General features: G+C 38.1%; 4 protein-coding genes across 5 annotated transcripts in view; 3 read left to right on the top strand and 1 right to left on the bottom strand.

The window, feature by feature from the left end:
• On the top strand, nt 1–12,805 carry LOC109582671 (uncharacterized). The gene is made up of 5 exons (XM_019997510.1): nt 1–1,348; nt 1,413–1,481; nt 7,841–11,350; nt 11,401–11,544; nt 11,596–12,805. The coding sequence occupies exons 1-5, from the start codon at nt 185–187 to the stop codon at nt 12,709–12,711; spliced, it is 6,003 nt and encodes a 2,000-aa protein (XP_019853069.1). The 5' UTR covers nt 1–184; the 3' UTR covers nt 12,712–12,805.
• On the top strand, nt 12,794–15,129 carry LOC100635738 (serine/threonine-protein phosphatase 4 regulatory subunit 2-B-like). Its single transcript, XM_003387126.3, has 8 exons — nt 12,794–12,978; nt 13,045–13,126; nt 13,176–13,224; nt 13,276–13,358; nt 13,447–13,540; nt 13,598–13,653; nt 13,706–14,301; nt 15,042–15,129. Exons 1-8 carry the CDS (start codon nt 12,894–12,896, stop codon nt 15,089–15,091), a joined length of 1,095 nt encoding a protein of 364 aa, XP_003387174.2. The 5' UTR covers nt 12,794–12,893; the 3' UTR covers nt 15,092–15,129.
• On the bottom strand, nt 15,122–20,979 carry LOC100635612 (uncharacterized). Its single transcript, XM_003387125.3, has 8 exons — nt 20,333–20,979; nt 19,958–20,032; nt 19,807–19,905; nt 19,084–19,719; nt 18,627–18,719; nt 17,976–18,038; nt 16,649–16,744; nt 15,122–16,209 (listed from the first exon to the last, which is right to left on the bottom strand). The coding sequence occupies exons 1-8, from the start codon at nt 20,963–20,965 to the stop codon at nt 15,466–15,468; spliced, it is 2,439 nt and encodes an 812-aa protein (XP_003387173.1). The 5' UTR covers nt 20,966–20,979; the 3' UTR covers nt 15,122–15,465.
• Nucleotides 20,980–21,193: 214 nt separating this feature from the next.
• Nucleotides 21,194–25,959, top strand: part of LOC105313015 (claspin-like) — a 9,986-nt gene continuing 5,220 nt past the window's right edge. Inside the window, exons 1-17 of one of the 2 annotated variants that reach the window (XM_019997511.1) lie at nt 21,228–21,308; nt 21,350–21,562; nt 21,611–21,668; nt 21,724–21,814; nt 21,868–22,397; nt 22,457–22,626; nt 22,713–23,025; nt 23,080–23,345; nt 23,922–24,058; nt 24,141–24,473; nt 24,533–24,706; nt 24,763–24,824; nt 24,881–25,104; nt 25,287–25,374; nt 25,427–25,473; nt 25,542–25,688; nt 25,741–25,959. In XM_019997511.1, the coding sequence (XP_019853070.1) occupies nt 21,240–21,308; nt 21,350–21,562; nt 21,611–21,668; nt 21,724–21,814; nt 21,868–22,397; nt 22,457–22,626; nt 22,713–23,025; nt 23,080–23,345; nt 23,922–24,058; nt 24,141–24,473; nt 24,533–24,706; nt 24,763–24,824; nt 24,881–25,104; nt 25,287–25,374; nt 25,427–25,473; nt 25,542–25,688; nt 25,741–25,842 (3,024 nt within the window). In that variant the 5' untranslated portion in view covers nt 21,228–21,239 and the 3' untranslated portion in view covers nt 25,843–25,959. Of the gene's footprint in view, nt 21,309–21,349; nt 21,563–21,610; nt 21,669–21,723; nt 21,815–21,867; nt 22,398–22,456; nt 22,627–22,712; nt 23,026–23,079; nt 23,346–23,921; nt 24,059–24,140; nt 24,474–24,532; nt 24,707–24,762; nt 24,825–24,880; nt 25,105–25,286; nt 25,375–25,426; nt 25,474–25,541; nt 25,689–25,740 lie in introns of both variants that reach the window. The other variant, XM_019997512.1, reaches the window with a different exon arrangement.

Raw genomic sequence — 25,959 nt, 5'->3', positions numbered from 1 at the left:
GCGATGGAAAATAACAGCTAGAGTATACTAGTATCCGGATTCCTCCGCTTTCTAGGGTAAATAGCTTGATTTCCCGGGAACGGAAGTTTCCTATCCCTTTCATTTACTCTAATATCTATGGGTTTACCTTGTTCTAAAAATAGTAAACTCATTAAGCTATGCAGGCTACAGTGATTTTAATTAAATGCGTGGGTGTTTCGCGCTCCTACCCGGTACCCTTCCCTTTTTCTTTCATGATATGCTGAGTCATGCTATTACTGTATACAGTATTGTTGTTTGGGCTGCCTGGTTAACTTTAAAGATGGAGAAACGTAAAGTTCGATCTGAAGTGAAACCCAATAGTACCTCTTCTGCCATTAAGAAGACAGAGTCTGTTATTAAGGCAATATATCTAGGCCTAAAGCAGTTTGACTGGAAGGCCAAGGTGGGGTCGGGGCGGCGTGAGCCGCGTGACGAGACAAACCATTGGAAAGAACCATGGAAGCATAGATGGAAGGCCGCAAAGTCTACTCTTGTCTCCTTGGTTTTTGTGGTATCTGTCAGGCCAGAGCTGGAAGTATCATGCTATTTGAGAAAAAAAATTGATAATTCAACTGATATGACCAGGAGAAAGAAACAGGCACAAGTAGCAATTTCGAAAAAAAATTCTGAAAATAATCCAGATAGCCAAAGAAAGAAAGAAACAAATAAGTGGCATAAGGAGCCAATTATGCAAAGTTGGAGAAAAAATTTTGAAAATAATTCAACTAATAAATATATGAGAAAGAAACAAGCTTTTGAGGCAGAAGTAGAAAACATTTCTGAAAATAACCCAACTACTACTAAGGATAAAAGAAAGACTCCAGTTATATCCCAAAGTGATGGCATTACTGCAGATGAGCTTAAATCGTTTCAAAAGGCTTCAAAAATTGTAGACAGGATAAAATTAAGAAATGGCAATGTGACAGCTGATAGCAATCCTCAGACAGATGGATTGGCAACAAAGGATAAAGGGAAAAAAGCAAATAATCATTCTATAAAATCTTTGGGTGAAGTTTCTAGCATAGAAGTAGAAGTTTTGAATGATACTTTAAACGTATATCAAGAACATGAACATGAATTGATCAATAAACGAATCAACTTACAAAATTTGGAAGTACTATTAGTCCATTATTATACAAGGGAAGGTGATGACTTGTATGTTAAGCCATTTTCTGAGATGCCTAGCCGTGGTAGATTGGATGCATCAGTGAAACGATTATTTACTAAATTAGACACATCAGGGGATTTTTTGTTTCAACAGTTAAGTCAACAACAGCTGCAAATTCAGTTTTATGACCAACGTGCATCTACTAGTTTTGAATTTGAGGTAAATAATTTAAGTTTACCATTTAAGTTTACCATTTCATGCATATCACATTTGTCTTTTGTAGTCATACCAATTGCAAATATCAACATCAACAGCAACATGGAATTATTGGACTATTGTTCTCCATAGTCAGGTGATTAAATATTCATATACTGTTAATTGTGTACATAGATGACCCAGAGTATAACAAAAGCTATGAATTTCATTAATTTTTATTAGTGATGGGCGATTCCAGAAATTTGCATTCGATTCCGATTCTGAATACTTTTGAGACTGGAATCGATGGAATCGAATACCGATTCCGAGTATTACATCTGTGCATGCGCAAAGCCACATGGTATCATTACAGCAATAAAAATGCAATAATGATGAATAATTGATGTATTAACTACTGAATAATTAACTATTATTAATATTAAAGGGTGTGGCTGGGTGTGATTTGATTCGGAATCGTTTCAAACGATTCCTACTTCTCTTTCGATACGAGTACGATTTCATTTGGAATCGAAGAATCGAATACTCCGGACTCGGAATCGCCCATCACTAATTTTTATATCTCCCCACATGTCATAATTGGCTGCCATTTTGCTTGGCAAGTTTGTTATGGAAGTCAATGGAGGCACAAAGAAACTGTCTCACTTACCTGCTATAGCTCTATTAAAAGCTAAAAAGTGCTTTGGATAAGAAAGAATAGCTGCCTTTAAGATTCTCCTGTAAAAGATTTAGTCCAATTTGCTCCAAAATTCGTAATACAGGTTTTTATGTTGGACAGTTTTTCATTCAAAGTTGCAAACCAAAATGGTGGCCAGATTTCATTTAATCTTAAACTACCACCATAATAATCTTCCCACACAAGCAGTTCTCATTCTGTGTGGTCTATTGATGACTCATTGTTTCTTAATGTGTCAGCAGTTGCATGAATACATTTTAAGTTAGACATGCAATATAATGCTATGTTAGTGTACTGTGAGTGATTTGACCCTTTGGCACGTGGTTTACACTAGAGTAGAACCAATTTTAACTCCTTGCAGTGTCAAAGTAATTCCCAGTATAATATTTTAAATCCCCAGCGTAATATTTTAAATCCACCTTTATCCTAATGTTTTAATCTGATGCAGTGGATGCATATACTGTAGTTCATGATATTCGCGGCTGCAATTATTCTTGGTCATAAAAAATTCAATTAAAAACCATGGAAACTGAAATGCTATTTTAGTTGAAAACGGTATGTTATTGAAGCTAAGAACCTTGCTGCAGTGTTCTTGAATTGTTCTTGTGTTACTAATCCTTGTCTCTTTGGAGCTACTTTTACTAGTTCTTTTCAGAACTACTGTCTCTCCATTATCTTGACACTCTCCACCTATTCTAGTTAGTGTTAATTGATTTGGGTGTGGTTTATTATTACCAGCATGCGGACCGGCAACAATCTGCAGCAAAGAGCTCTGAGGCAGAGGTCCATACAAGAAGTTAACAGATAGAAAATGAGTCGCTATTGCTGAATGGCTCCACTAAAGCTGCTAGAGAATAGATGAATAGCTGAACACTTAATTGAATTTTTTTATTGCTGCGAATAATTGCAGCTGTGAATATATCCCGACCTACAGGTATTCTATTGATTGGTAATTTTCATGGGACATTATAAATAAGAATGTAAAACTTTAAGGCCTAGCTACACTCATGAAGATTAGGTTATTTAACTTTAAAACTAGTTAGATGAATGACCCGTACTGATAAACTCACTTCATCACTAAGAGCTCTGCCCAAGAAACTAATCTTGGGTGTGGTGTGATCACAATGAAATAAAATGGCAGCTATCAGCTTATTTGCAGCAAATGGCCAGCAATATAATACCACTAAATTATTGTTCAAAGACTTTTCTAGCAGCAAGAAAGGTTGGGAAACACTAGTTCTGCCATGCCTATTTGCAATTGACCAATCAGATTGCCACATTGGAGGCAAGTAAAATCACTTATATTACCTCACAGATGTCTGGGAACAATGTATAAAACTCCCCGAACCGGTTTTTTAAAATTATTTACCTCGAAGCACAGTAGCCAAGTGTCTTGAGGTATTACTTGCCAAAGTAAGCAACCTTTTCACATAGAAAGAAAGCTATAAAGGAATAGAGACCAAGGTAGAGACTTCATGTTCAATTTAGCTATGTGCTTGTTTTGAAAGAGGCGTGTTTTGAGCGTGTTTCTACTACTTACACATGGAGCGCAAGTGAAGAAGATACTGCTGCTTGTTTCATGAGAAGAGTCGGAAGACAGTGAAGAGAAGAGTCCCCTTCGCTTTTATAAACCTTTGCTAGTGAAGGAAAGTGTCTTTAGCTATAGATAATGGCATGGTAGAAGCCTGTTATGCACCTCAGTCTTGGTTGCTGTGGGTTTATTTTACCTCAGGACTGCATCCCTCGGTAAAATACAGTATACATGCAGACGATACATTTTTGTGTAAGGATCATTTATGGCTTCACTTCCTGTTACATCACTGTTATAATTTTTAATTCATTGTCAATTTGGATATGAATATCATTATACTCATTCAAAATTTGAAACACTATGTGCATAGTTGTAGGCTCTTAATTAGATGAAATCTGGAAGATCACATCAACTTTGAGGGGAAATTTACCTGAACCAGCACCACAGGGCCATAACATTGTATTAAGCAAAGGTAAGTACAGTCCCAGACCCTTTGGCAAAAGCCCAGCACCCCTGTGAATGATTTGCACAAAAATCAAAGTTGCTTCATGGCTAAAAAGTAAAAATGGTGGCTGCGCAAGTAGAGGTGTATCTCCTAAACAGAAGCACAGATGAAGTTTATTCTTGGTAGTAGCAAAGAGGAGAGCTGATTCTATCTGTGTATGGCAAAATTAGAAGAACAGCTCTTGTGAATCAAGGATTTCAGGTCACATAATTATGACTAAGTTTACAGCACTCTTTTGATAGCTATGTTGGCTCCATTAAGATTTAAACTAGCAGGACATGTAGACTACATCTTCCTAAGTCTATGGAAAGACCGGGTAGTCTGTGAATGATTTGCACAAAAATCAAAGTCAAACAATTTTTATTAAACAAAAAAATTTCACGGCAATATCTTTGCTTAAACTTTGAGTATGAAAACCAAACTTGTTTCTTTATGACAAGCGACTTCTCTCTTAATGGTGCTAGTTACAGCACTGTTAAAGTACCTATGCAAGAAAAATAAGTAAAATAGTATGGCTATCAGTTCTGACATGATGGAAACCATACAATTTCCTATACTTCCGGTGTTTAGAGAAGTGTACCGTCTGCATGTATACTGATAAATCCCATAGCAACCTCGACCTCGGTGTATAACCTATACATATACTATCTTTTACATTTAAGTTTTTGAATGCTATGAGAAAGCTACATGCATTGCCTAATTGTACAGTGACTGTTTGAAAAATACAAAATGACATAATGATTTTCATAGAAGCCAGTTTGGGTGGGTGATGCGATCACATGTGCTTATTATATAGGTGGTAGCCTATATATAGGATTGAGGTTGGTTTTTCAAGATGGTGGCTGTTTTAGTGATTTTCAAACACTTTTAACTCTTTTATCTTGCGTTGTACAGCCTTATAAATGGCTTAGATGAGCTCTCCTTCACTGAGCGATTCTCCTGGTACCTTTAGAGTGGACTGTAATGTAGTGGGAGCATTTCTGGAGATTAGGCCCAAATTCAAATTTCTGCAAAATTCTTCAGACTTTTTCTTCTTTCATCTTCTATCAACACAGAAATTTTTTAAGCCAGGAAAGCAATTAAGTTGGCTTTTACATCATTCCTTTGTTCTTGGGTCAAGGACTGGACAAGTGCTTTTAAAAAGAAGCAAAGACAGAGAACAAAATGAAGGCAAAATTTAGCTGCAAACACTGCATGGCTTTGTGGTTTGATGCTATTTTAATTTATGTGCACGTGATCAGCATGAATATGATTAACCTGAATGGAAACAAGTGAATAAAAAACATTAAAAATGGAAAAGTAGTAGGATTGAATTGGAAAAAAGTAAAGAAACAAGAGGTAATTGCAAGCTGGTGTAGTAAAAAATCCTATTCCACTGCATGAAGAACTTATAATCCAAAGCATTCGGCAGTTGTAGTTATCCCAGCACACAGACTGCTACATGATAACACTATAAAACCTTTATCTTCATGCAGTAGTGTAGGATTTTTTACCACACCACTTTGCAAGTAGCCTCTTGTTTCTTTACTTTTTCCAATTCGATCATACTACTTTTCCATTTTTAATGTTTTTTATTTACTTGTGTAAACTATGACATCATAAAATGTCATTGGGTTTATAGAGAGAACCTGGTTCTCAGGGCTCCCAAAAGCTGAAGAACCCAAGATTTTACAGATTTTGATGGACTTTGGTGAATAAGAACCTGTGAAAGTTTCATCTTTAATCCTTATCTCACATTCCTATAAAAATTCATTTCAGTTTTTCTTGTCCCAAACTCAACTGGTACATGTAGATGTATCTTCATTGCTATAGGCAAGATGACTTCAATTGCTCAGTGCAGAGATTCTTAAGTGATGAAGTACTGTATAGCCAAAATTTTTTGGAGGAAATTAAATTTGGAGAATTTGGTGCTTTGATACCATATAGCTTGAAATTTTCGTGGAATGTAAATTTCGTGGTTTTCGTGGTTATGCGCTGCTCACGAAATTTAAACCCATGAAATCATTGAAGTGCCATCCCCTTACAGGCTATGTAAACTGTCAACTACGAAAATTAAACCACGAATTGCCCCACTAGGAGCAAACCACGAAAATATCGACCCACGAAAATATCAAGCTATACAGTAGCCATTTGCCAAAATAAAATCTGCCATTTTGATCCATTACATTGTATATGTTCAAATTTTCAAGTGTTTAAAATTTCGTTTTTTCAATGAAATGTGCTCAAAAGTTAATATTTGTTTGAGTTAATTTTTGTGTTCTGGCCATAGTCTACATACAATAGAATGGCATTAGAGGTGGTTTAAATTTTGTGGATTTAAGGTGAGCACGAAAATAACAAAATTTAATGCACCTTGAAAATTAAAACACGTATGGTACGCAAGCTCAATGGCATGTGGCCACTAATTTGCCAAATTGAAATTTCAGTGCCAAATTTAACCCCCTTCAAAGTTTCCCTCTATGTGGTAAATAGAGAAATCTCCTGCATTTAGGCATGTACTTGCTCATAGATCATACAGCACATACATTATAGACCCTATAGCATGCTAACTTCTAGAAGTAATTATAGGTATTGTACACGTATATGAGACACTATTCATAATCTTCCGTGCCCTATCTGCATTCTTTAATGAAAAAATTCACAATTATTCTGCCAGACGGCAAAACCAGGCAAAACCAATGGATAGGAGGCCAAAAGCAGCCTTTGTGGACAATTCGCTTCAAGTGCAATGAAGCTTTTTCTCAGAATACATTTTGGGCTTTATTCTTCACTGTTACTGGCATTTATTGCCATTTTGCCACGAAGGCCTCTTGTTCATGTTTCCCCATAGTAGCTACACTGTATCTTCCCATCCAAATCATGAGTGTGGGTGGATATTGTTGCAATAATTACTTGCAGAAGTTTGTATCCTATAGGGTCTATGCATGTAATTTATGATACAGCACATGATCTATGGCTTGCTTAGGCTCGCCCCTTAATGTTTTACATTCTTTTTTATTATATTGCACATGAAATGCAGTATCCTTAGGAATTTTTTTCACTATTACCATATAGACCCCCTAGGTGCTAAGACAATTTTCAATGAATCATTTACAGTAGCCACCCACAATTAAAATTACTGATTGCAAGAAGCTCTCCACATCAAAGGCAGATCAAAGCCCAAGATGCCAAAATAAAGCATAGCAACAAAACTATGTTGCAACAAGAGTTACCTGGTCTATATGATATAGTCTAGCCTCTAAACTTTCCATAAATGCTGCTTGTGAGCCTGTAGTACCTTAGCACTCAGAAAAATGGCCAGGCAGTGTCACCGCCTATGATCTTTTGATCTTGCTGTCATTAATTTACATCGTGGGTGGATACCGTCTATGAAAAAATTATTTATTATGAATGAATATCATTATTGTAATCATATTCATTGAAAATAGTCTTAGCGCCTAGGTTAATATTTTGGTTAATGTTGTGGTTAATTAACCGGCTATAGCCGGTTAATTTTGTGAAAAAAATTGTGAATCCTTAAGAATAAATTGGTTTGCGGATTAAATTTTGCAGTTTTGACAGTTATTGTAGCAAAATGTACTGTGGTCATGCATGAATTTGATTATTTTGTGGACTTAAATTTTGCATTTTTATTCATTTGCAAAATTTAATTCCCTGCAATTATTTCCAGGTGTACAGTATACCATTGTTGTAGATTGTAATGACAGTTAATTCTATTTCCATAAAAATATTTGACCATGTAAATATGGAATTCTATTGTAATTATAGTTTACTTATTTACTATAGATTGAAATTGGATATTTTAATGGAATTCCCACATGCTCCTATTTTTTGATGCTCAATAATCATCAAAACTCAAGTACTAATTGCCAATTAATTACAGCTCTTCAGTCTTCTAGTGAAATTGATGGTGTGATACCATTTATAGTAACTGGTGATCATCCTACCAAGGGCGTCAGTAAAAAGTCTAAAAGATCTGAAGATACTTTGCCTGATAATGGAGAAGATTTGACAGCTCCTACATGTCCTTCTAATTCTGATGATCTATTCAGACAAGGCATTCAGTTTGATCACATATCATCTGATCATAGTACCTTACCAACTCAGCAATCTCAAGCTACTCATGAAGCCGATGCACTTGTACATGTACCTGTATCTAATCCACCAGATGTTAAAACCCTGGAAACATCATCATTAGATGTTTCTTACAAAAGTGATCCTTCTCATCAGATTATTATTCAAGATACCAGTATGTTAGCATCAGTAGATAAATTAATATTCAATATTGATGCAAATTCTGAGTTGGGCAACATTCTTTTTCATTCTCAAAAGCAATTGGAGGCCATGAATTATGAAGAAATGAAATATATGCTTAGCCAGCATGCGACCTCTTTAGCTAAAAGTTTTGATGAGTCTGCGGCTGTCTTGTTTGCAGAGGGCCTTGCTTATTTTATGCTGAAAGAATATGAAGAGTCCTTTGAAAAGTTTAGAGAAGGAGAAGGTATCCTTCAGAAATTTGTTCGCTCAGAAAATTCTTATTATTCTGATGAGTTAATAGTGTTCCTCAAATATATGGGAGATGCAGAGAGCAGTCAAGGGCACTACAAATCAGCTCCAGAATATTATGAGAGAGCCATTGCTTTCCATCATGGTCGATCATCACAATTGGAAGAATTTTTTAATCTAGAGAGTACAACCCTTTCTGCCATGCTATCAAAACTTGCTCTGTCTCTTCGTAATGATGATCGTGTTGTTGATTCTGAGAAAAGATACAAACAAGCCATGTCTTGTCCTGATGCCACTCCTTCAGATATTATAATCGCTCGCACTGGTTTAGGTAATCTCTTACACAGTCTTGGTAGCAATGAAAAAGCTGTCCCGGAATATCTTGCTGCTATAGACATTGCTGAAGAGGAAAAGGATTACCTCTCTCTTGCTTGGGCCCATGGTAACCTAGGCAACACGTACCTAAGCTTAGGGAAGAGGGAAAAGGGTCTTAGCCACCTCCAGACCTCTCTTGATCTCACTCTTGAGCATGATTTTGATCCTTCCTCTATTAGTCGTGCTCTCAATAACCTTGGTACTGCCTATCAGTCTTTGAATGAGCTGGATAAAGCTGAGTTATATTTTGATCAAGCTCTCTCTCAAGCTATTTATGCTAGTGATGTTGTGGGCCAAGCCAGAGCTTATGGCAACATTGGTAATGTTTATATGTTGCTTAAAGATTTCTTAAAAGCTATTCCACACTACACTGAAGTCCTGAGGCTCAGCAGGGACAGGTCTACTGTGTATGTAGCATATCATAATCGTGGCTGTGCTTTATTTGAGTTAGCTGAAAAGAAGAAAGGTGAGCAATACCAATTCACTAAAAGAGGTGAGTTCCAGTTTATTGCTATTGGGCCTGATACAGGGGATATGGATTACAAGCACCAGCCAGATGAAGAACTGGATGATCATACTACTGAGTTGTACCAGCAGTCGCTGAAGGATCTCAGAAAAGTCATCAAGAATGTGGAATCAGCCTTTTCTAATTCAAGTTCCAGCACTATTGGTTTGGATCTGTATCTCTCTTTGTTTCACATCAACGCCAAGACCTTCCAAAGAGCTCAAGACTGTGCCTTTAACCTCAGGGACCATTATCAGTCACTCACTATTGCTGAGCAAGTCAGAGCCCGTACGCTTGGTGAGTTACTCCTCAAGCGCAAATCACATCAACTGCCTACTGCATTCAGCACTCCTCTTAATATTGATGCAATCAAACTTGCAGTTGAATTACTACCTGATCCTTATACTCCTGTGGTTGTACTCTCTTACACTGGCACTAGGCTACTGGTATGGGTACTAGTATTTGATGGTAAGACAGTGTCAGTTAATTCCTTTGAGCAGGAACCAGATGAGGAGCTATTTGGGAAGCAACTTGATATGTATCTTCGATATGAGCTTGCTGATGACCTCACTGGTAACATTGACCTTTATGGAGAGGAGGAAGAAAAAGAAGTTGAAGTTGAAATTGAAGAGGAAGGAGAGAAGACTAATGAAGAGAAGGAGATTGAAAGTGACGAGGAAAAGAAGCAAGAAAGCGATGAAGAGGAGAAAAAGGAAGTTGCTGAAAAATATAGCGACAACATGGATTCAAACAAGTTAGATGATATTGAAATTCTAACAAAAGCAACAGAGCCAGTAAAAAAAGAAAAAGGGGACAAAAGGAGTAGTCCTGCTAGAAAAAGAAAAATCCTATCTGATCTTTACAAGATGATAGCTAAGCCATTGGAAGCTATACTCAAGGCAGTTATACCAGAGCCTATCCTTCACTCAAAAGGTCCTCACAAGCTGATCTTAATCCCTGACAATAGCACCAAAATGATTCCATTCAATGCTCTACTAAATGAGGAAGGAGGAGTTTATTTTGGCGATAAACATACACTACAGTTTTTCCCTTCTCTCCTTTGTCTGGGTATAATGTCACAAGCTCCTCCTACAGTGATACACATCAATGGAAACACAACTGGTGATGTCCTCATTGTTGGTGATCCATCCACACCAGCTTTCAAGTTTGAAGGAGAGGATTGGACTCCAGGACCTTTGCCACACGCTAAGAAAGAAGCAGAATGGGTTGGGCATTATATGGGAACACCACCATTGCTTGGGGGAGAGCCAACAAAAGATGTAGTGTTATCAAAACTGAGCCAAGCAAAATTGATTCATTTAGCCACACATGGCTCAGCTACTTATGGGTTTGTTTTATTAGCTGGTCATTGTTATGATAGGCAAACAACGCTCACATCATCTCTTCGCTATCATGAAGATGAGAAGAAGCTGTTGCTTTATGCAAGTGAAATTGAGTCTCTTCATTTACAGTCTTGCCTTGTAATACTCAGTTCTTGTGATTCTGGCCGGGGGAAGTTCAAGGGAGACGAGATACAAGGAATGTCTCGCTCTTTTCTATTAGCAGGAGCAGCTGCTGTGATGACATCATTATGGAAGGTCCCCGATCAATCTGCATCCTACTTCATGCAGTATTTCTATCGTTATCTTCTTGATGGTCACACCAGTAGTGTATCACTTCAGAAGTCGATTCAAAGCATTCGCTCTATTCACCATTTTTCTCAAGTCATACACTGGGGAGGCTATCAGCTAACAGGAAGTGATGTCAGGATTGTGGTTGAAGTGTCTGATCAGGATAAAATGGTATTTAAAGCTTTGGGTTGTCCTGGAGGTGTCTCTCCGTTTCCTCGCCTTGAACTACTACAACAGTTGGAGAATAATTTGCTTTCATCTACTGAAAAGAATGTACAAGTGAGTTATTATAAGTCTTATTTACACTTTTGATTTTTAATATTTTTTAGATAATTTATGGTCCTTGTGGTACTGATCCTGCTGAAACTGTTAAAGATTTCATTGCAAAGCATCACTCTTCCTATCAATTTACCTACTGGTGTAGTGCTTACCACCCTGTTGTCATGAATGATGTGATTAAGATCATGGAAAAGGTAAACTATGCATGTAGTAATATAATATTTACTATTTTTATAATTATGCAGGTTGTTTGTGATTATGGTGATCACCAGTCATCAATGTTACTGGTTGTTGATAGTGCTACTGTTGATAATGTTGCTGATCTCATTCCTCTATCTCGTTGTGAAAATATTCAAATAATATTAGTGGCTCAATCGATTTCAGATTACAAGGAAATAGCCAGAGAAGTGGATATTAAACTCAAGATAGGTGTAAGCTCATTGCCAGCTGTTAAACCTCTCACTGAACTTGAGTGTGCACAAAGGATAGTGTACTCATTAGTTAAAAATGAAGAAAATGATATCCATTGCTATAATACTAAAGATATTAATAGTCTTGCTTCTTTGTGCTCTGGGTCTCCATCGGTTGTGAAAATGGCAGAGCAAGTTGCTGCAGCAAACAAAGCATTGAAAATAAATGAGTATGAAGAAGATGCATGCATGTCTATTCTGGATGTAGAGTTAAAATCTTGCCATGATGATTTAATAAAAGTGTCTTCAAAGAAAAAAGATTATACATCATCGTTACAAGTATCGTTAGTCATTAAAAAATTGTCATTGTCTCATAAAAATCGAGCTTTATTAAATTGTTTATCAATTTTTCATGGAATACCAATTCCAAAATCCTTCGTAATTTCGTTGGAAAATGAAATAATGCAAACATCATCATCACCTACCAACTCTCCCCAAACTTCTGACTATTATTCTAATTCCTCCCCTGCTTCTTCTCTTTCCTTATCCTGTCCCTCTTCATCATGCCTTACTGGATTAAGTTGTATTGCTGAGCTAATTAAGTATCATTGTGTAGAACTGTATCCTAGTCCTGTAATAGTCCAGTCTTCTTCAACTAAGGTAGCTTCGTCCATTGACACAACATTATACACTGTTCCTGATATTATATCTGAATCTATATGGAGTGACATGGACACTGCTGATAAACTTTTTGCCATTGGTGTGGCATTTAGAATGATGAAAAAGAAAGCTCTGAGTTTATCTGTTTTTTCTCATGCGTTAGCAAGTCAATTGTTTGAAAGATTTGAAGACATTGGTAACAGTTTTTCTGATGCTGACTTAGATGATGATAATGTAAAGGAATGCTACATGAATTTACTTGCTTTAAAAGAACTTTTTAGTGATAACTAGTTTTTTATTTTATTATCTACTTGTATTATAGCTGCAGTGAGCATGAAAATAATAATTATTATTGTTATCCATAGTTTAATATTGTTTAATGTTATCATATGGGTGGAGCTCCAGGCTGGCTCCGCCTGTTTTTGAAAATGGCGGCCTATTGAATGTTATCACAACTAGAGTGACAGTAAAAGATGACTCGTAAGTCAGTGAAGAGTAATGATGGGACATCACAGTCAGAGACTAGAGACTACATGAGACTGAAGACACTAACTGAAGGTACCACACTCTGTTTATAATGACTCGTGTCAGTATGTCACCTCCCACCCTCTCTCTCTCTCTCAGAATTCATCAAGAGTGGCTGTAGTGATTATGATGAAGGACTGGATGATGTCCTTATTGATATATCAAAAACTGGAATAGTTAGGTAAAGAGAAAGACACACCATTCTTTATCTCTCCTTGTCTTTCTCTTAGGATGCCATGGAAGCTATTAAAACCTCTCATGCTGTACAAAATGGACAAAGTAAATCAATGTCACCTAAATAAATAATCTATCTTTCTTTCTCTCTTTTAGTGTTTAAGTGAATCGTTTGATTCTACTAAAACGGAACAAGATATGGAAAAGAAACTGAAAGAAATGATGGACACATTTGAAGGGTAGGAACATGTTATTATTTTTTAATATTATTTTATTTATTAATTTTTTATAAAAATTTAAGTATTTTAGTTTTCTTTCTCCCTCCAGTCCTCCGTTCACAGTACAAAGATTATGTGAGTTGTTACTGGATCCTCTCAGACACTACAAGAGGAAGGACAGATACATGAGAGCTTTAGAGAAGGTATTGTATGGGTGGAGCTAATGAGTGTGACTATTAATTAATTCCACATCTTATTAGAATCTTTTAGTAATCAGTACACAAGAACCAGACCTTGTATGGATGAAAGTACCAAAGTAATTAATTGTTATCATTGTTGTTTTTATTGTTGTTGTTGTTTTTGTTTAGATTATCACAGTTATTAGAGTTAAAGTCCAAGCCAACAATAGAAGACACTGCAGCAGTGATACAGCCCCCAGAGACAATGCTGGTAGTAAAGGAACCTGCAATGATGAGAAGAACTCCTCCTCTTAGGGACACGCCTCCAGGTAGCCCCGCCCAAATCCTTCAGCGACTATCACCTCGTTCTCTGACCCCTCCCCCTGATATTGACCAGAGTGCAAGGAATTTGGATGGTTTTGTCATGGACAGTCGACTATCCCACGAGCCTTCATACTTCTCTAGGAAACGTAGCTCTAGTTTCCGTAGCAACGGAAGTGGGAGTGTCAGTGGGCAAGAGGTGGAGCTTCAAGAGGCTGACTCTACAGTATCTGATCCTCTGATGTCACATGACCTCACGAATAAGAAAACGTGTTCTGACGAAAGCGAAGAGGCGATAATTATCGGAGAACTATTAAGTCGAGTTGGTGGTACGCCTAAAGGTCAGTCTTCCAAGCCGACAGAGGAGGTTGAGATTGATAAATCTAAAGAGGAGGAGGAGGAGGAAGGAGAAGGATCACATGAGAGTCACGTGACTGTAGGGTCAACCCCTCCAACTGAAACAGGTTAGTCATGAATGATCTGATTCTGATGTCATTGTGTTTGCATGTGTGTATTGTATTGCGTAATTGTACGTAAGAGTGAAATTGTATACTCCCTGCAGGTGGCTATGTGCCTAACCAGCACATTGCTGACACATTGGCCAATCCAAACTCGTACAATACAATATTGATGTCCTTATATGGTGTGTAGAAATTTTGAGCTGATTTCAACTTCAAATTCTTGAGTTATGGTCATTTTAAAAATTAGCCAATTTCTAAAATTCCTTGTACTATAACCGATGCTTTTTTCCGAAAAATGGCTCCGAAATCACCTCCAATTTTTATTACATTTTCTGATTCATATTGATGTCCTTATGCTATGTAGAAAGTTTGAGCTAATTCCGACAAGAAATTTTCAAGTTATGGCCATCTAAAGAAATTGGCCAATTTTCGAAAATATCCCTGTACTATAGCCCATGGTTTTTTTCAAAAAATGGCTCCGAAATCACCCCAAATTTTTATTACATTTTCTGATACATATTGATGTACTTATGCTGTATAAAAAGTTTGAGCTGATTCCAACAAGAAATTTTTGAGTTATGGTGCTTTTTTCCAAAGAACACCTTGTACTATATACACATAACCAGGAGTGTCCATGATATGTAGCCCATGCTTTCCAATAAAGGATCTGTCTTTTACATGTACAATGTACACTGTACTTCCCTCTCTCTCACTCTCTCTTCTCTTTACTATTCTCTCTCAAGATGAAGGTCAGACTAGTCATTCGGTGGCTGAAGAAATGGAAGTTAACTAATGATCAATCACTCTCTCTCACTCTTTAGACTTTTTACTTCTCCTGTTAGATACTTCCACTCTCCCCTCTCTCTCTCTCTTTCTTATTTATCATTAATATTATTGATTAACTATGCACACGCATGCTATGCATAATACACATGCAATCTCTCTTCGTTTGATTCAAGTTATTATTATTATTATTATTATTATTATTATTATTATTATTGTACACACTTAAACTTTAGATTAAAAAACAGAAAAATAATAAAATGTGAAAGACAAGAGAAGAGAGGGAGGGTTAAATCCACGCAACTAAACTACCAAGAGAGAAGGAAATGAAAGAAAGGATTGAAAATTAAGACAATTTACAAGTCCACAATAAAGACACATTAATCACACCAGACTCTCACACCTCACATTACCAACAGAATGGTGGCGGTTGATCGGACCAATGGGGCCACTCGTTGGACTAAAACCATCAGGACCAGACCCTCTCCGATAATTAGGCGTAATAACATCACGAGGTCTATAAGCCAAGAAAGGCTGAACTGGTTTTGAGGGTGACACGGCTTGCAACCTTTGAACGTCCATCGAGTGATGGCGAGTGACTATTACTGGAGGGGAATTATGATACGGTGAGACTCCGCCCCTTCCTGTGGGCGGGGCACTATCGATAGATGTCGAAGAGTGAACCATTGTATGCTGGGGTGAACGACCCTCTCTCCTTCCTCTCCCTCTCTCGACCGAGAGATGATTGGCTGTGTGGGGTCGTCCTTCCATTATTGGTCTAAATACGTGATCAGTACCAACCAAAGGAGATTTCATCCTCTCTCTTCCTGCCCCATGTAGGTCACCACCGCTGAGTGATATCGTCATATTATTAGTGGATGCCGTTAAGTGTCTAATGGCAGAGGAATCAGAGCCTCGTCTAATCTCAGTCCCTGTTCCTGTCCTCTCTCTCCCTGTCCTTTGTCTGTAGATGTGCGAGTGAGAGTCAAGTGAACCACAACTGTCCGTCCGGCGGATCACGGTCTCCTCGTCCTCGTCATGATAGCAGGACTCCCTGAGGTTGAGGTGGGAGTGAAGAGCATTTTGACTTTTACTGGACATGAGTCCTTTCCTGTAGTGATGGAACACCTACAAAACATACGAGAAGAATTATAAAATACAGAAATATAGCATAATTAATTAAGAATATTCTTAATTCACATTATACTACTATAATTATTCTTGTTTATAGTAAGCATACAGAAATAGATTACATGGTCCTTGCCCTAATACTGGCTGTTTAGAGACTATGGAATGCAAATTGATAACAAATAGAGTTAAAAGAAGCAATGATTAGTGTGATATTCACAGCATGTGAGGCAACAAGGCGTAAACAGTACAACAATGAAACGTGAGGATTAGAGAGAAATGTGCAAATACAAGTTCTGCTTATCTCTTCATTCCTTCACTTAATCATTAGTCTACACTTTTCATTCTCTCATTGGCCCTCACTTTCTCTCTCTTCCTCTCCTTGCCATTATTATTATTATCATTATTATTATTATTATTGCTATTATTATTTATTTACTTTAATTCTTCTTGCAACAGTTAGTGATATGTCTTGATCTTGTTCTAGGAACAGTAATATTGCTTCTTCAGGATCATACACCTCAAACCCATTAACCTACAGAGAGATGAGAGAGGGAGAGTAAAAAGGGTATTATTGCATTACAGCAAATGGATTCTGTTTACAATGACATATATAATATGTATATATCAATATCATAGCATGATGATGATGAAACAGCTAAGGTTTACCAATCCATATACATGTACTAGAGCAACATAAGGTAGAGATTCTGCTTTTTCAACAGCTACTAATCTACAAGGCTGAGCTCTTTAATGTTGTACATTCTTTCTAGTAGTTTAGTAAATATGTAAGGTCAGAGCAAATAGAACCACATTCATGCATGGATTGTATTAGTAAATTGCATTGTGTGTGTGTGTTGTATTAATGGATGGTAAAAGGAATTGGCATGATAGTTATTACTATGATATTGTAACTGCTAGAATAACAAATAACTGTTGGCCACTCTCTCATCTTTCCTTCCACTCTCTTTGTCTCATTCCTTCTCTTTGATGTCTCTCATATGCCACCTCTCAGGAGAGGAGGGAGAGAGAGAGAAGAAAAGGGAGAAGGAGAGAGAAAGAGAGAGGGAGCAAGGAGAGATGTGTAAGAGGAGCTAGAGCTATTAGACTATAACTGAAGGTATAAGAATTAAGAAGGTGTAGAGGTTAGATGCATGTTTTTTTACGAAGTCCTAGGAATGTCTGCACCTGACCAAGCAATTATTAAAATATGCCAATCATGTTTTAATGGCTGAGAAATGAAATTAAAATAAATTACAATCGTGACCATTTAAAGATTATTAGTGAATGCCATATACTGCCACATTACCTTAAGAGATGAAAGTGCCAATTTAATGTAGCTACATAACTTGGTTTGCATTTGTACTTACCAATTGGGTAAATGTATTTGTAACGTACATGTACATGCATGTATTTGATGTACGTGTACATGTGTGAACTGAGGCTAAACAACAGTGCTATTTGTAGTCCATAATTAATTGTTTTTATAATAACAAATTAAACAAATAATTCTCATTTACAAAATATTTTTGGACAATAAACATGCTGTATCTATTTTTTATAGGAAAACAAAGCATAAATTATTACCATTACTCTATATTGACTTATTGTTTTTATTATTACTAGTGTTTACTGTCGTTATCTCCCAATAATTATTACTAAGTTGTGTAGATATAATAATATTTGTGGGTGTAATTGTATTTAGCTTGTATTGTTTGCATAAGTCAGGGTGTGAAGACTGTCTTTAGGGGTGTAGTTATTCTAACCTTCCGTATAATGTCTCCTTTCTTTACTCGGCCATCTTGTGCAGCAAGACCACTGGGAATTATCTGTTAATTAAAGAGAAAATGTTCTCATTCTACTTCTCTATTTTCTTTACCATAAGACACTTTCCCTCTCTCTCAAAAACTCTCTCTCTCTCTCTTCTTTTATCTTATGTAGTCTCTCCAGCTCTTCCCTGCTTTCTCTCATTTCTCTATTTCCTGCTTCTCTTCCTCTCCCTCTCTCTCTCTCTCTCGATCGCATGTTTCAGCATAACTTCATTAAATATTATAAATATTTCCCACAGACAAAGCAAATATTGTCCAAATAAGCTTGTAGTGTCTAAAGTATAGCAAGCAAAGTGAGGGAGGGTACTCATATGCGTGACAGTCTGTTTGTAAAATGTGGTCTGTTGCTTAGGGACACTAATGTAGCCCATTTATTTGTCTCTGTCTCTCCATTTTCTCACACCCAGTCAGCTATTGTTCTCCCTCCCCCCTCTCTCTCCCTTCTTTTTCTCCCTCTCTCTCCCTTTCCCCCTTCTCTCCCTCCTCTCTCTCTTTCCCCCTCTCTCTCCCTCCTCTCTCTTCCTTCTCTCCTTCCCTCCTTCTCTCCTTCCTTCCTTCTCTCCTTTTCTCATTCCTTCCTTTCCATACCTCACACACATACAGACTTCCTCCAGGATTAGTTGTATCATAGCCAAGTGTGATACCCAATTGATTGGTTCCGTTCTTCTGTAAGTATATCTCCTTTAATGGTGAAAAGTGAGAAAGATTGAGTGATGCATGTGACATTGTATACAGTTTAAGGTTAACGATTGGTATATCATATACTAATTAATGAACTCCTACACATTCTCTCTCTCTCACTATCCCACACACAGACTCACACAGCTATAGCACACATACACTCAGTCAATGCCCATAAGGTACTATCAAGATACACAGACGATGTTCAATTGTTCACACACACTTATAAACACCAGCTGTTCCTTGACATATCCGCTACCATACTGTAATTTAAGCACGATATGTCCATGTATAATAATATTACTATGGATTGCATTGTACTATTAAGGTGTGGCAAAGTATGTCTGCCTCCCTTCTCTCTTACCTCTACTTCATAACCTCCTTCTACTCGTACGTCACGTGATAAAGGCGATGCCTCTCCTTTGGATTCTTTCCTCTCGTTTGAACGAACATCAGTGCTTGTATGATCCACCTCGTGGAGCGGAGGAGGGCGGGAGTGCGGTTTAGAGAGAGACCGCGGCGAAGGTGAGAAACTGCTGTTACTGCTAGAGAGCCCACTGTCGGCACTGACCTTCTCTGGGAAATATCGTAAATGGTTTCTTGTCGGATCACTGCAAACAGTTGTTTGGGTCGGGGACTTGTAAGCTGCCTCTCCTCCTCCTCCTCCCCCTGGAATGAGGGTTAATCTATCGGATACTGGATCAGATCTTTTCCGTCTCAAGAGGTCCTTTCCTCCACCAACTGAACTGGATCTGTCTCTTAGGTTTAACTGGTGACGTAGAAACATGTTGTGCATGTTTCTGTCTGTTTCTCCTCCTCTCTCGTTCATCTCTCCGGTTGTCTGTGCCCACTCTTGTTCGGCTGATTTGATGTCCTCGTACACGTGATGGTGAAGGGGTCGACCGGACGACCGTAAGACCGTTAGGAGCACCTCAGGATTGTCTTTGATCCGTGAGATGGCGTCTTGCTGTGCCAACTGTGAGAGAGCAATGTTATCAACCTATGGAAGGAGAAGGGAAAGGGATTATGACATAGTTAAGAAATGAAAGGATATTTTAAGTGTTTGCTTGAGTAGTTTTTCTATTACCTGTAGTATCTTGTCTCCAGGTAAGAGGCCAGCCTCTGCAGCCACAGTCCCTGGATTTACTGTCTTTATAGAGAAATTGACAGCTCTCCCGTTTGAATTCTAAGAAAGAGGTTGAAGTAAAGTGAGATATAAAAGAAGGAGAGGGTTTTACCTTGGCTCCTGCTACCAGGACGAATCCAAGAGATTCTCCAGGCGTCCTTCTCTTCAAATGATAGGTGTGATATGCCTGGGAGGGTGGGAAGCAATATGAATAATATGGAGAAGACATTAGGTCGGTTATGAAGGCAGGGTAGAGCTCTGGCCAGCTATTTTAGGTAGGGGACTGAAGCTCAGGGAGACTAGAAAGAAGCGCTTTAAATTGAGAACCAATGACGCACTCTCTAGTCTCTTATCTTCTATTATTTGTTTACACAGGGAGCTATGACCTGTGCAGACTTATTCAACTAATGAGCGGATATATCAATACTATACTACTACTGACACTCTCGCTCTCTCTTCCCCCTCTCTGTCTCTCTTTACTACTCACCAGTCCACCTACACCAATATGGGGAACAGTGGAGCAGGAGGGAGATGGGTGGAGATGCTTTGGCTGTAGCTTTTCTCGTGTCTTGGCAGCCACGCTGGCCATTTCTACATAAGTGTCTTGCTTTTCTACAGACGAGGAGGAGCTGTTCTTTTCCCTTTTGCTGGAAAGAGCTGGTTTGCTTTGAGCAGAGCTGGTTGTGTTCTTTGGCTTGTGCTGACACTTTCTTTCGTGCCTTTGCTTCTCTGCAAGTGTTATCATAGTGGTGCAGCCTCCCCCGCCATTAGAATATTGACAGTAGACAGGGAGGGATTGTATGATCTTTTCCAACTTGTTCTCCTTTCGCAAGCTATCCATCTCCAATTCTCCACACCTTTTAGGACATATGCCGTAGTAGTCGTTCCAGAACTCTAGACAACGACAGCAAAAAGACTCCCCGCAACAAGAAGTGGACTTTGGAGTGTTGAGTATTTTTCCACAGATCTCACAGATGAAGGTCTGCGGGGGCGTAGATACAAACCACTCCAGTGGATAGCCGCTGTCCATTGTCTTTTGCCTTGCAATTCCACGGAAAGCTTTCGCCTGATGAACAGAGCTGCAGTTAAGCCCGGAGGTTAGATGTTGTAACTGAAGCATGTGGAAATAGTTTGAGGAATCTAATGAAAGTGAGAGGAAAGAGGAGGGGGCTATGTGTAGGAGATCTACAAGTGAAAGATGCCAAATTCTCCTTAAATCTGTTTGTGGTCAAGTATGTGCACACAAACAAAGATGCTCCACTCTTCTTGGTCTTCCCTCTCAAGCCTATAATGGACGGATTGTGCATACCAGAGGCTTCCTCGAAACTTTTAAGGCATAAAAACACATTCCCGGGTAATGAGCCGGGAAAAGTCATATCCACGTGGTTTGGTGCATGCGCAGTAAAGAGGGCGTTGCCGGGTCGGTCACTCCCGCTGTTTCCCGCCAAAAGATGGAGAATCCAGTAAGAATCTTCACTCTTTATCTCTTTTACTTTCCTTTTAGATATTTCAAAACTCTGATCTATTTGACACTGCTGAGTCTCCCTCACCCCCATCATCCCCGTTTCACTCTCATTCTAGTAGCAATCATTTGAATGATAGCACACAACTTAATGATAATGAAGAACAAGAAGGAGAGAGAAGAAGAATAGAAGCTAAAAGCGATGAGCCATCACCACCTCCTAAAAAGCGTCAAAGAAAAACAAGAGAGAAACAAGTTCGTACAATACTAGCCCCTCCCACTTTATGACACGCCCATTTTTAGGGATTGAGTAAGCTTGATATTAAAAAGATGCACAGTGAGAGCCAGCGATTGATAAGGGGTAGGCGTGTCACTTAATAACGACCTCAAATACCTTGTAACCATCTCTTGTGTAGAATCTGAAATTAAATTACCGCAATATAAGCCTAAACTAAAGACACTGGACTCCTTCATTTCAAAACTTAACAGAACCAAAGTATCACTGAGGTAAGAGAGAGGAGGAGGGGAAGGGAGAATTATGCTTTGTAATTCTTTAATAGAAAAGCTACTCCTAAACTTCCTCCTCCTCCTGAGATAACAGAATCAGAAGATAAAGAGAATATCCAATCAATTAAAACTACTAATGAACCAATTAAAACTACTAATGAGCCACAAATTAGGAGGACACCCTCTCCTCTTTCTCTCCCTCCTCCTTCAGATGATAACATAAAGGATGTGACTGATGTTGAGGCTCCACTCACTGCCCCTCCCATTAATGAAGCCCCTCCCACTAATACTGATGTGACTAAAGGTCTATTTAAGGAATCTCCTCCTGCTTTATCATCTCGTCAATCCTCTCTCTTCTCTTTTCTAAAGACTCCTTCAGAGAAATCTGAAAATATAGAGGAGCCCAAAACCACATCTCCCCCTGTTGCTCCCCCTCCTCCATTGCTTAGTTCAGCTGATAAGTGGGAAGAGATAAGTATCTCATTACCAGAACTAACACCAGTTCAAGAACTACAAAGAAAGTTTTATAGACAAATAAAACCAAGAAATAATAAGAAAAAGCCATCAGCAGAGGAGAATCAAGGTACATATGTGGTGGTTTTATGAGCTAATTTTGAGTATTTTATGTTTTTTTTCTTAAAGCTAATTTTGAGACTTTGAGAGCTGAGTTAAAGAAACAAGTAATGACAAAGAGAATGAAAGAGATACAAAAGATTGAGGAAATAATAAAACTTGAGGAGGAGGAGGAAGAGGAAGAAGAGGAGGCAGAATTTACTGACAGAGAAACAACTGAAGAAGAGGAAGAGGAGGAAGTAAGCAATTATAATAATAAATACCTGCTTTAGTTAGTTAACTATTGATAGTTATTGATTACTGGTTATTTAACTATTAATAATAGGAATACAGTGAGAGTGAAGTAGAAGATACGAGTGTTGTCGTGCATAAAACTGAAGTGGAAGACGATGATATATTGTTTGTCCCATTACGTAAAACAAGGCAATTAATAATCGATGATGATGATGATGACAACACTAATAATGATACCCTAGCAACATCATCAAGAGATTCCCATGAAAGTCTGGCAACTGCTGCTACTGCAACCAAAGGTGACATTGTAGAGGGAGAGTCACTGATGGATAAAGCTTCTATAGTTGAAGAGAAAGGAAGGGAAGAGGAGGAACCACCACTGGTGTATACCGAGCCATCAGATAGTAAGAAAGAAGTGTCATTATTATTATTCTTAAATGTTACTCTATTTCTATCAGGTTATGTATCTGATAAAGATGAAGATAGTGATGACAAATCAGTCAAAAATGATGACAGTATTACAGAAGATACTACAACACAGTTGCTGTTCACTGCTCCTGTCTCGCCAGAAGAAACCAATTCCAGTTATTATCCTAACTCTCTCCCACCTCATCAGCCTGAAAGCACAACAGCTTCTCTTCCTCCTATTTCAAGGGAGAACTCTAGCAATGTTCCTTTTGTGTTGAGACAAAACAGCACTTTATCATCAATATCTAGTGAAAAGGTACACGTATACATGTACATGTGTGTTTAGGGTTTCCCACAGGATTTTGGTATAGTGCTTCTGCATCTTGTCAGTAGATTTAAAGTTGCTAAAAATCAGGCCAAAGTCCCTTTAGCCAAATTTCTCCAAAAATGACTAGGACAGAATTCTTCATTTTTATCATATATTCTGATGCATATACGTGTTCTTATGTTGTGTAGAAAGTTTGAGCGAATTCCGATCAATATTGGATTTTTTACGAATTTTTGAAGTTGTTCCGAAATCGGGTCAAAGTCCCTGTACTATAGTACAGGGTCATTGGACAAATTTCACCAAAAATGACTAGGAGAGAATTCTTCATTTTTATCATTTATTCTGATGCATATACGTGTTCTTATGTTGTGTAGAAAGTTTGAGCGGATTCCAATCAAAATTGGATTTTTAACGAATTTTTGAAGTTGCTAAAAAAACCATGTGCATGCATCATGTACTATTGTAGTGCTTGTTAGCTGATGAAGCATATTATATATAGCTCACTTAGCATGCACCCTCTTATGAACATTCAGTCCTCTTTACTCATCTCTCTCTCCCTTCTAGGATATATTCAGAGGACTGGTGACCGAGAGGAAAGATGATGATGATGATGATGATAGGAGGGACAGTAGAGAGGAGAGCACAAGTACCAGACTAATGTCAATGGTAGATGAAGACACACAGTTCCTGGACTCAGAGGGGTTAGGATTATATTAATAATAATAATATTACACACACACACACACACACTCTCTCTCTCTCTCTCTCTCTCTCTTTCTCTAGATTTTTATGTGCTAAGAGGCAGCCTGAAGCTAAGTTGTCTTCATTTTCAGCCATTACCAGTATTATGAATAAGGACAGAGGAGGGAAGGGGACAGCTGGAGATCCTTCCTTCAGTCAGATTGAAGCAATGTGCTCGGGATCCTTCAGTAAAGGACTGGATGGTCCTGAAGGTACTCAGTGTAGCTTCAGTGACGTGGTCGGACTTTGTTCTGGGGTTTTTCCCTCCGCTCCCTCAACTACACAGATTGCAATGGCAACGAGCAGTGAAGACGAACAAGACAACGTGATGCTGACTTTGAAACGAAAATCAAAGTCCAAACAACCAGATCAAAGGTACATGTCATTGTGTCAAAATGTTACCATACCTGCTTTATGATTCTATCTAATTTTAGTGAAAGATTAAAAGATTTTGTCGAGAGTGAGGCAGAGTTATCCGGAACTGATATAGCGTCGGATGATGACGAGGAAGAAATGGGCGGAGACTCGTACGAGGAGGAGGAAGGGGCGGGGTCAGACGTGCCCCTATCAGAGGGAGAGTTATGGGATCAAGTAAATAAAGTTCACATGTAAGTATCACATTTATAAACGTACTGTGTCTTTAACATCACAATGACTTGTGTAGGAAGCAGTTAGCTGATGATGATAAAGCTGATTTAAGAAACATCAAAGACAGATTCTTATTAGGTATAATAAAGTAACAAATGTATTTTTAATGATAATAATAATTTTTCCACACGCAGAGGGTGATTTGTGTGAAGATGGTCTTTATCTCAAGAACGGGTTCTTTAGATCACGTCGTTTTGCTCCAAAGAGAACTGGCTCCGAAACCTCGCTTGACATGTTTTTAGAGACGGAGAGAGATTTTGAGTTAGGAGAAGGAGAAGAAGGAGATGACGACTCTCAAATTGAAGCAAAGAAGAGAAGAGATAGACTGGAGAGGGACGAATTTATTAGAAGAAGCCAGGTAAGGAAGATAGAGAAATCAAAAGCTAGTTGGAATTGGCTCAAGCAGTCATTTCCCTATATACATCTGATCTATAATGATGTCAATATTTACAATAGAAGTATAGAAATTTTGAGTGAATTCTGATTATTAGCTTTCGGAAAGAATAACATTTTAGTCAGTTGTTATTATATCATCTGTAGGCTAGATCAGATCTGCTAACATTCGATGACAACAGTCAGTCAATTTTAAATCTAATCAACGATAACTCATCATTGGCTGTGCCACAAAGTATGAATGACTGTTATTTTATTTTATCAATTCCCTTTCTCTTTCACTTCAGCTCCTGAAGTCAAAACTGCTGTAGAACCATTATCACTATCAGCTAAAGTAAGTCAATCGACACCAATACACACCATTAATCCTTTGATCACACACTCTCTTTCTCTCTCTCTCAGAGGTCGAGGTGTGGCTCATTTCTTAAGCACACTCCTTCAACTCTTCAAAGATTATCGTCCTACACAAATACTACACCAGCTGCTACTGGCGGACGCTCTTTTGTCTTCAGGAGTGGAGTGACAGCTGGAACACCTTCATCTACCAAAGTAATCATGTTTGAATTATTTTTAAATGTATTTTATGTCCTCTTTTTAATAGTCTAATGGTCCAAAAAGACCCAAATTACTGAAATCGATTTCTTTGCCACACGAAGACCGTGGGCCTGGAAGCAACAGTAACAGCATATTTGATGAACTTTAATCCTCAATCATTATTAATAGCTTTTATTTATTGTCATGAATGCTGCACAGGCATGACTGAAATTTATTATCATTGTTATTATTATTATTATTAGCAAAAAATCATGGCAAAATCATA

This window comes from Amphimedon queenslandica, unplaced genomic scaffold, assembly GCF_000090795.2.
Source record: "Amphimedon queenslandica unplaced genomic scaffold, v1.1 AMPQUscaffold_13365, whole genome shotgun sequence".
In the NCBI taxonomy this organism is placed as follows: Eukaryota; Metazoa; Porifera; class Demospongiae; order Haplosclerida; family Niphatidae; genus Amphimedon; species Amphimedon queenslandica.
This window is presented reverse-complemented; position numbering and strand designations above follow the sequence as displayed.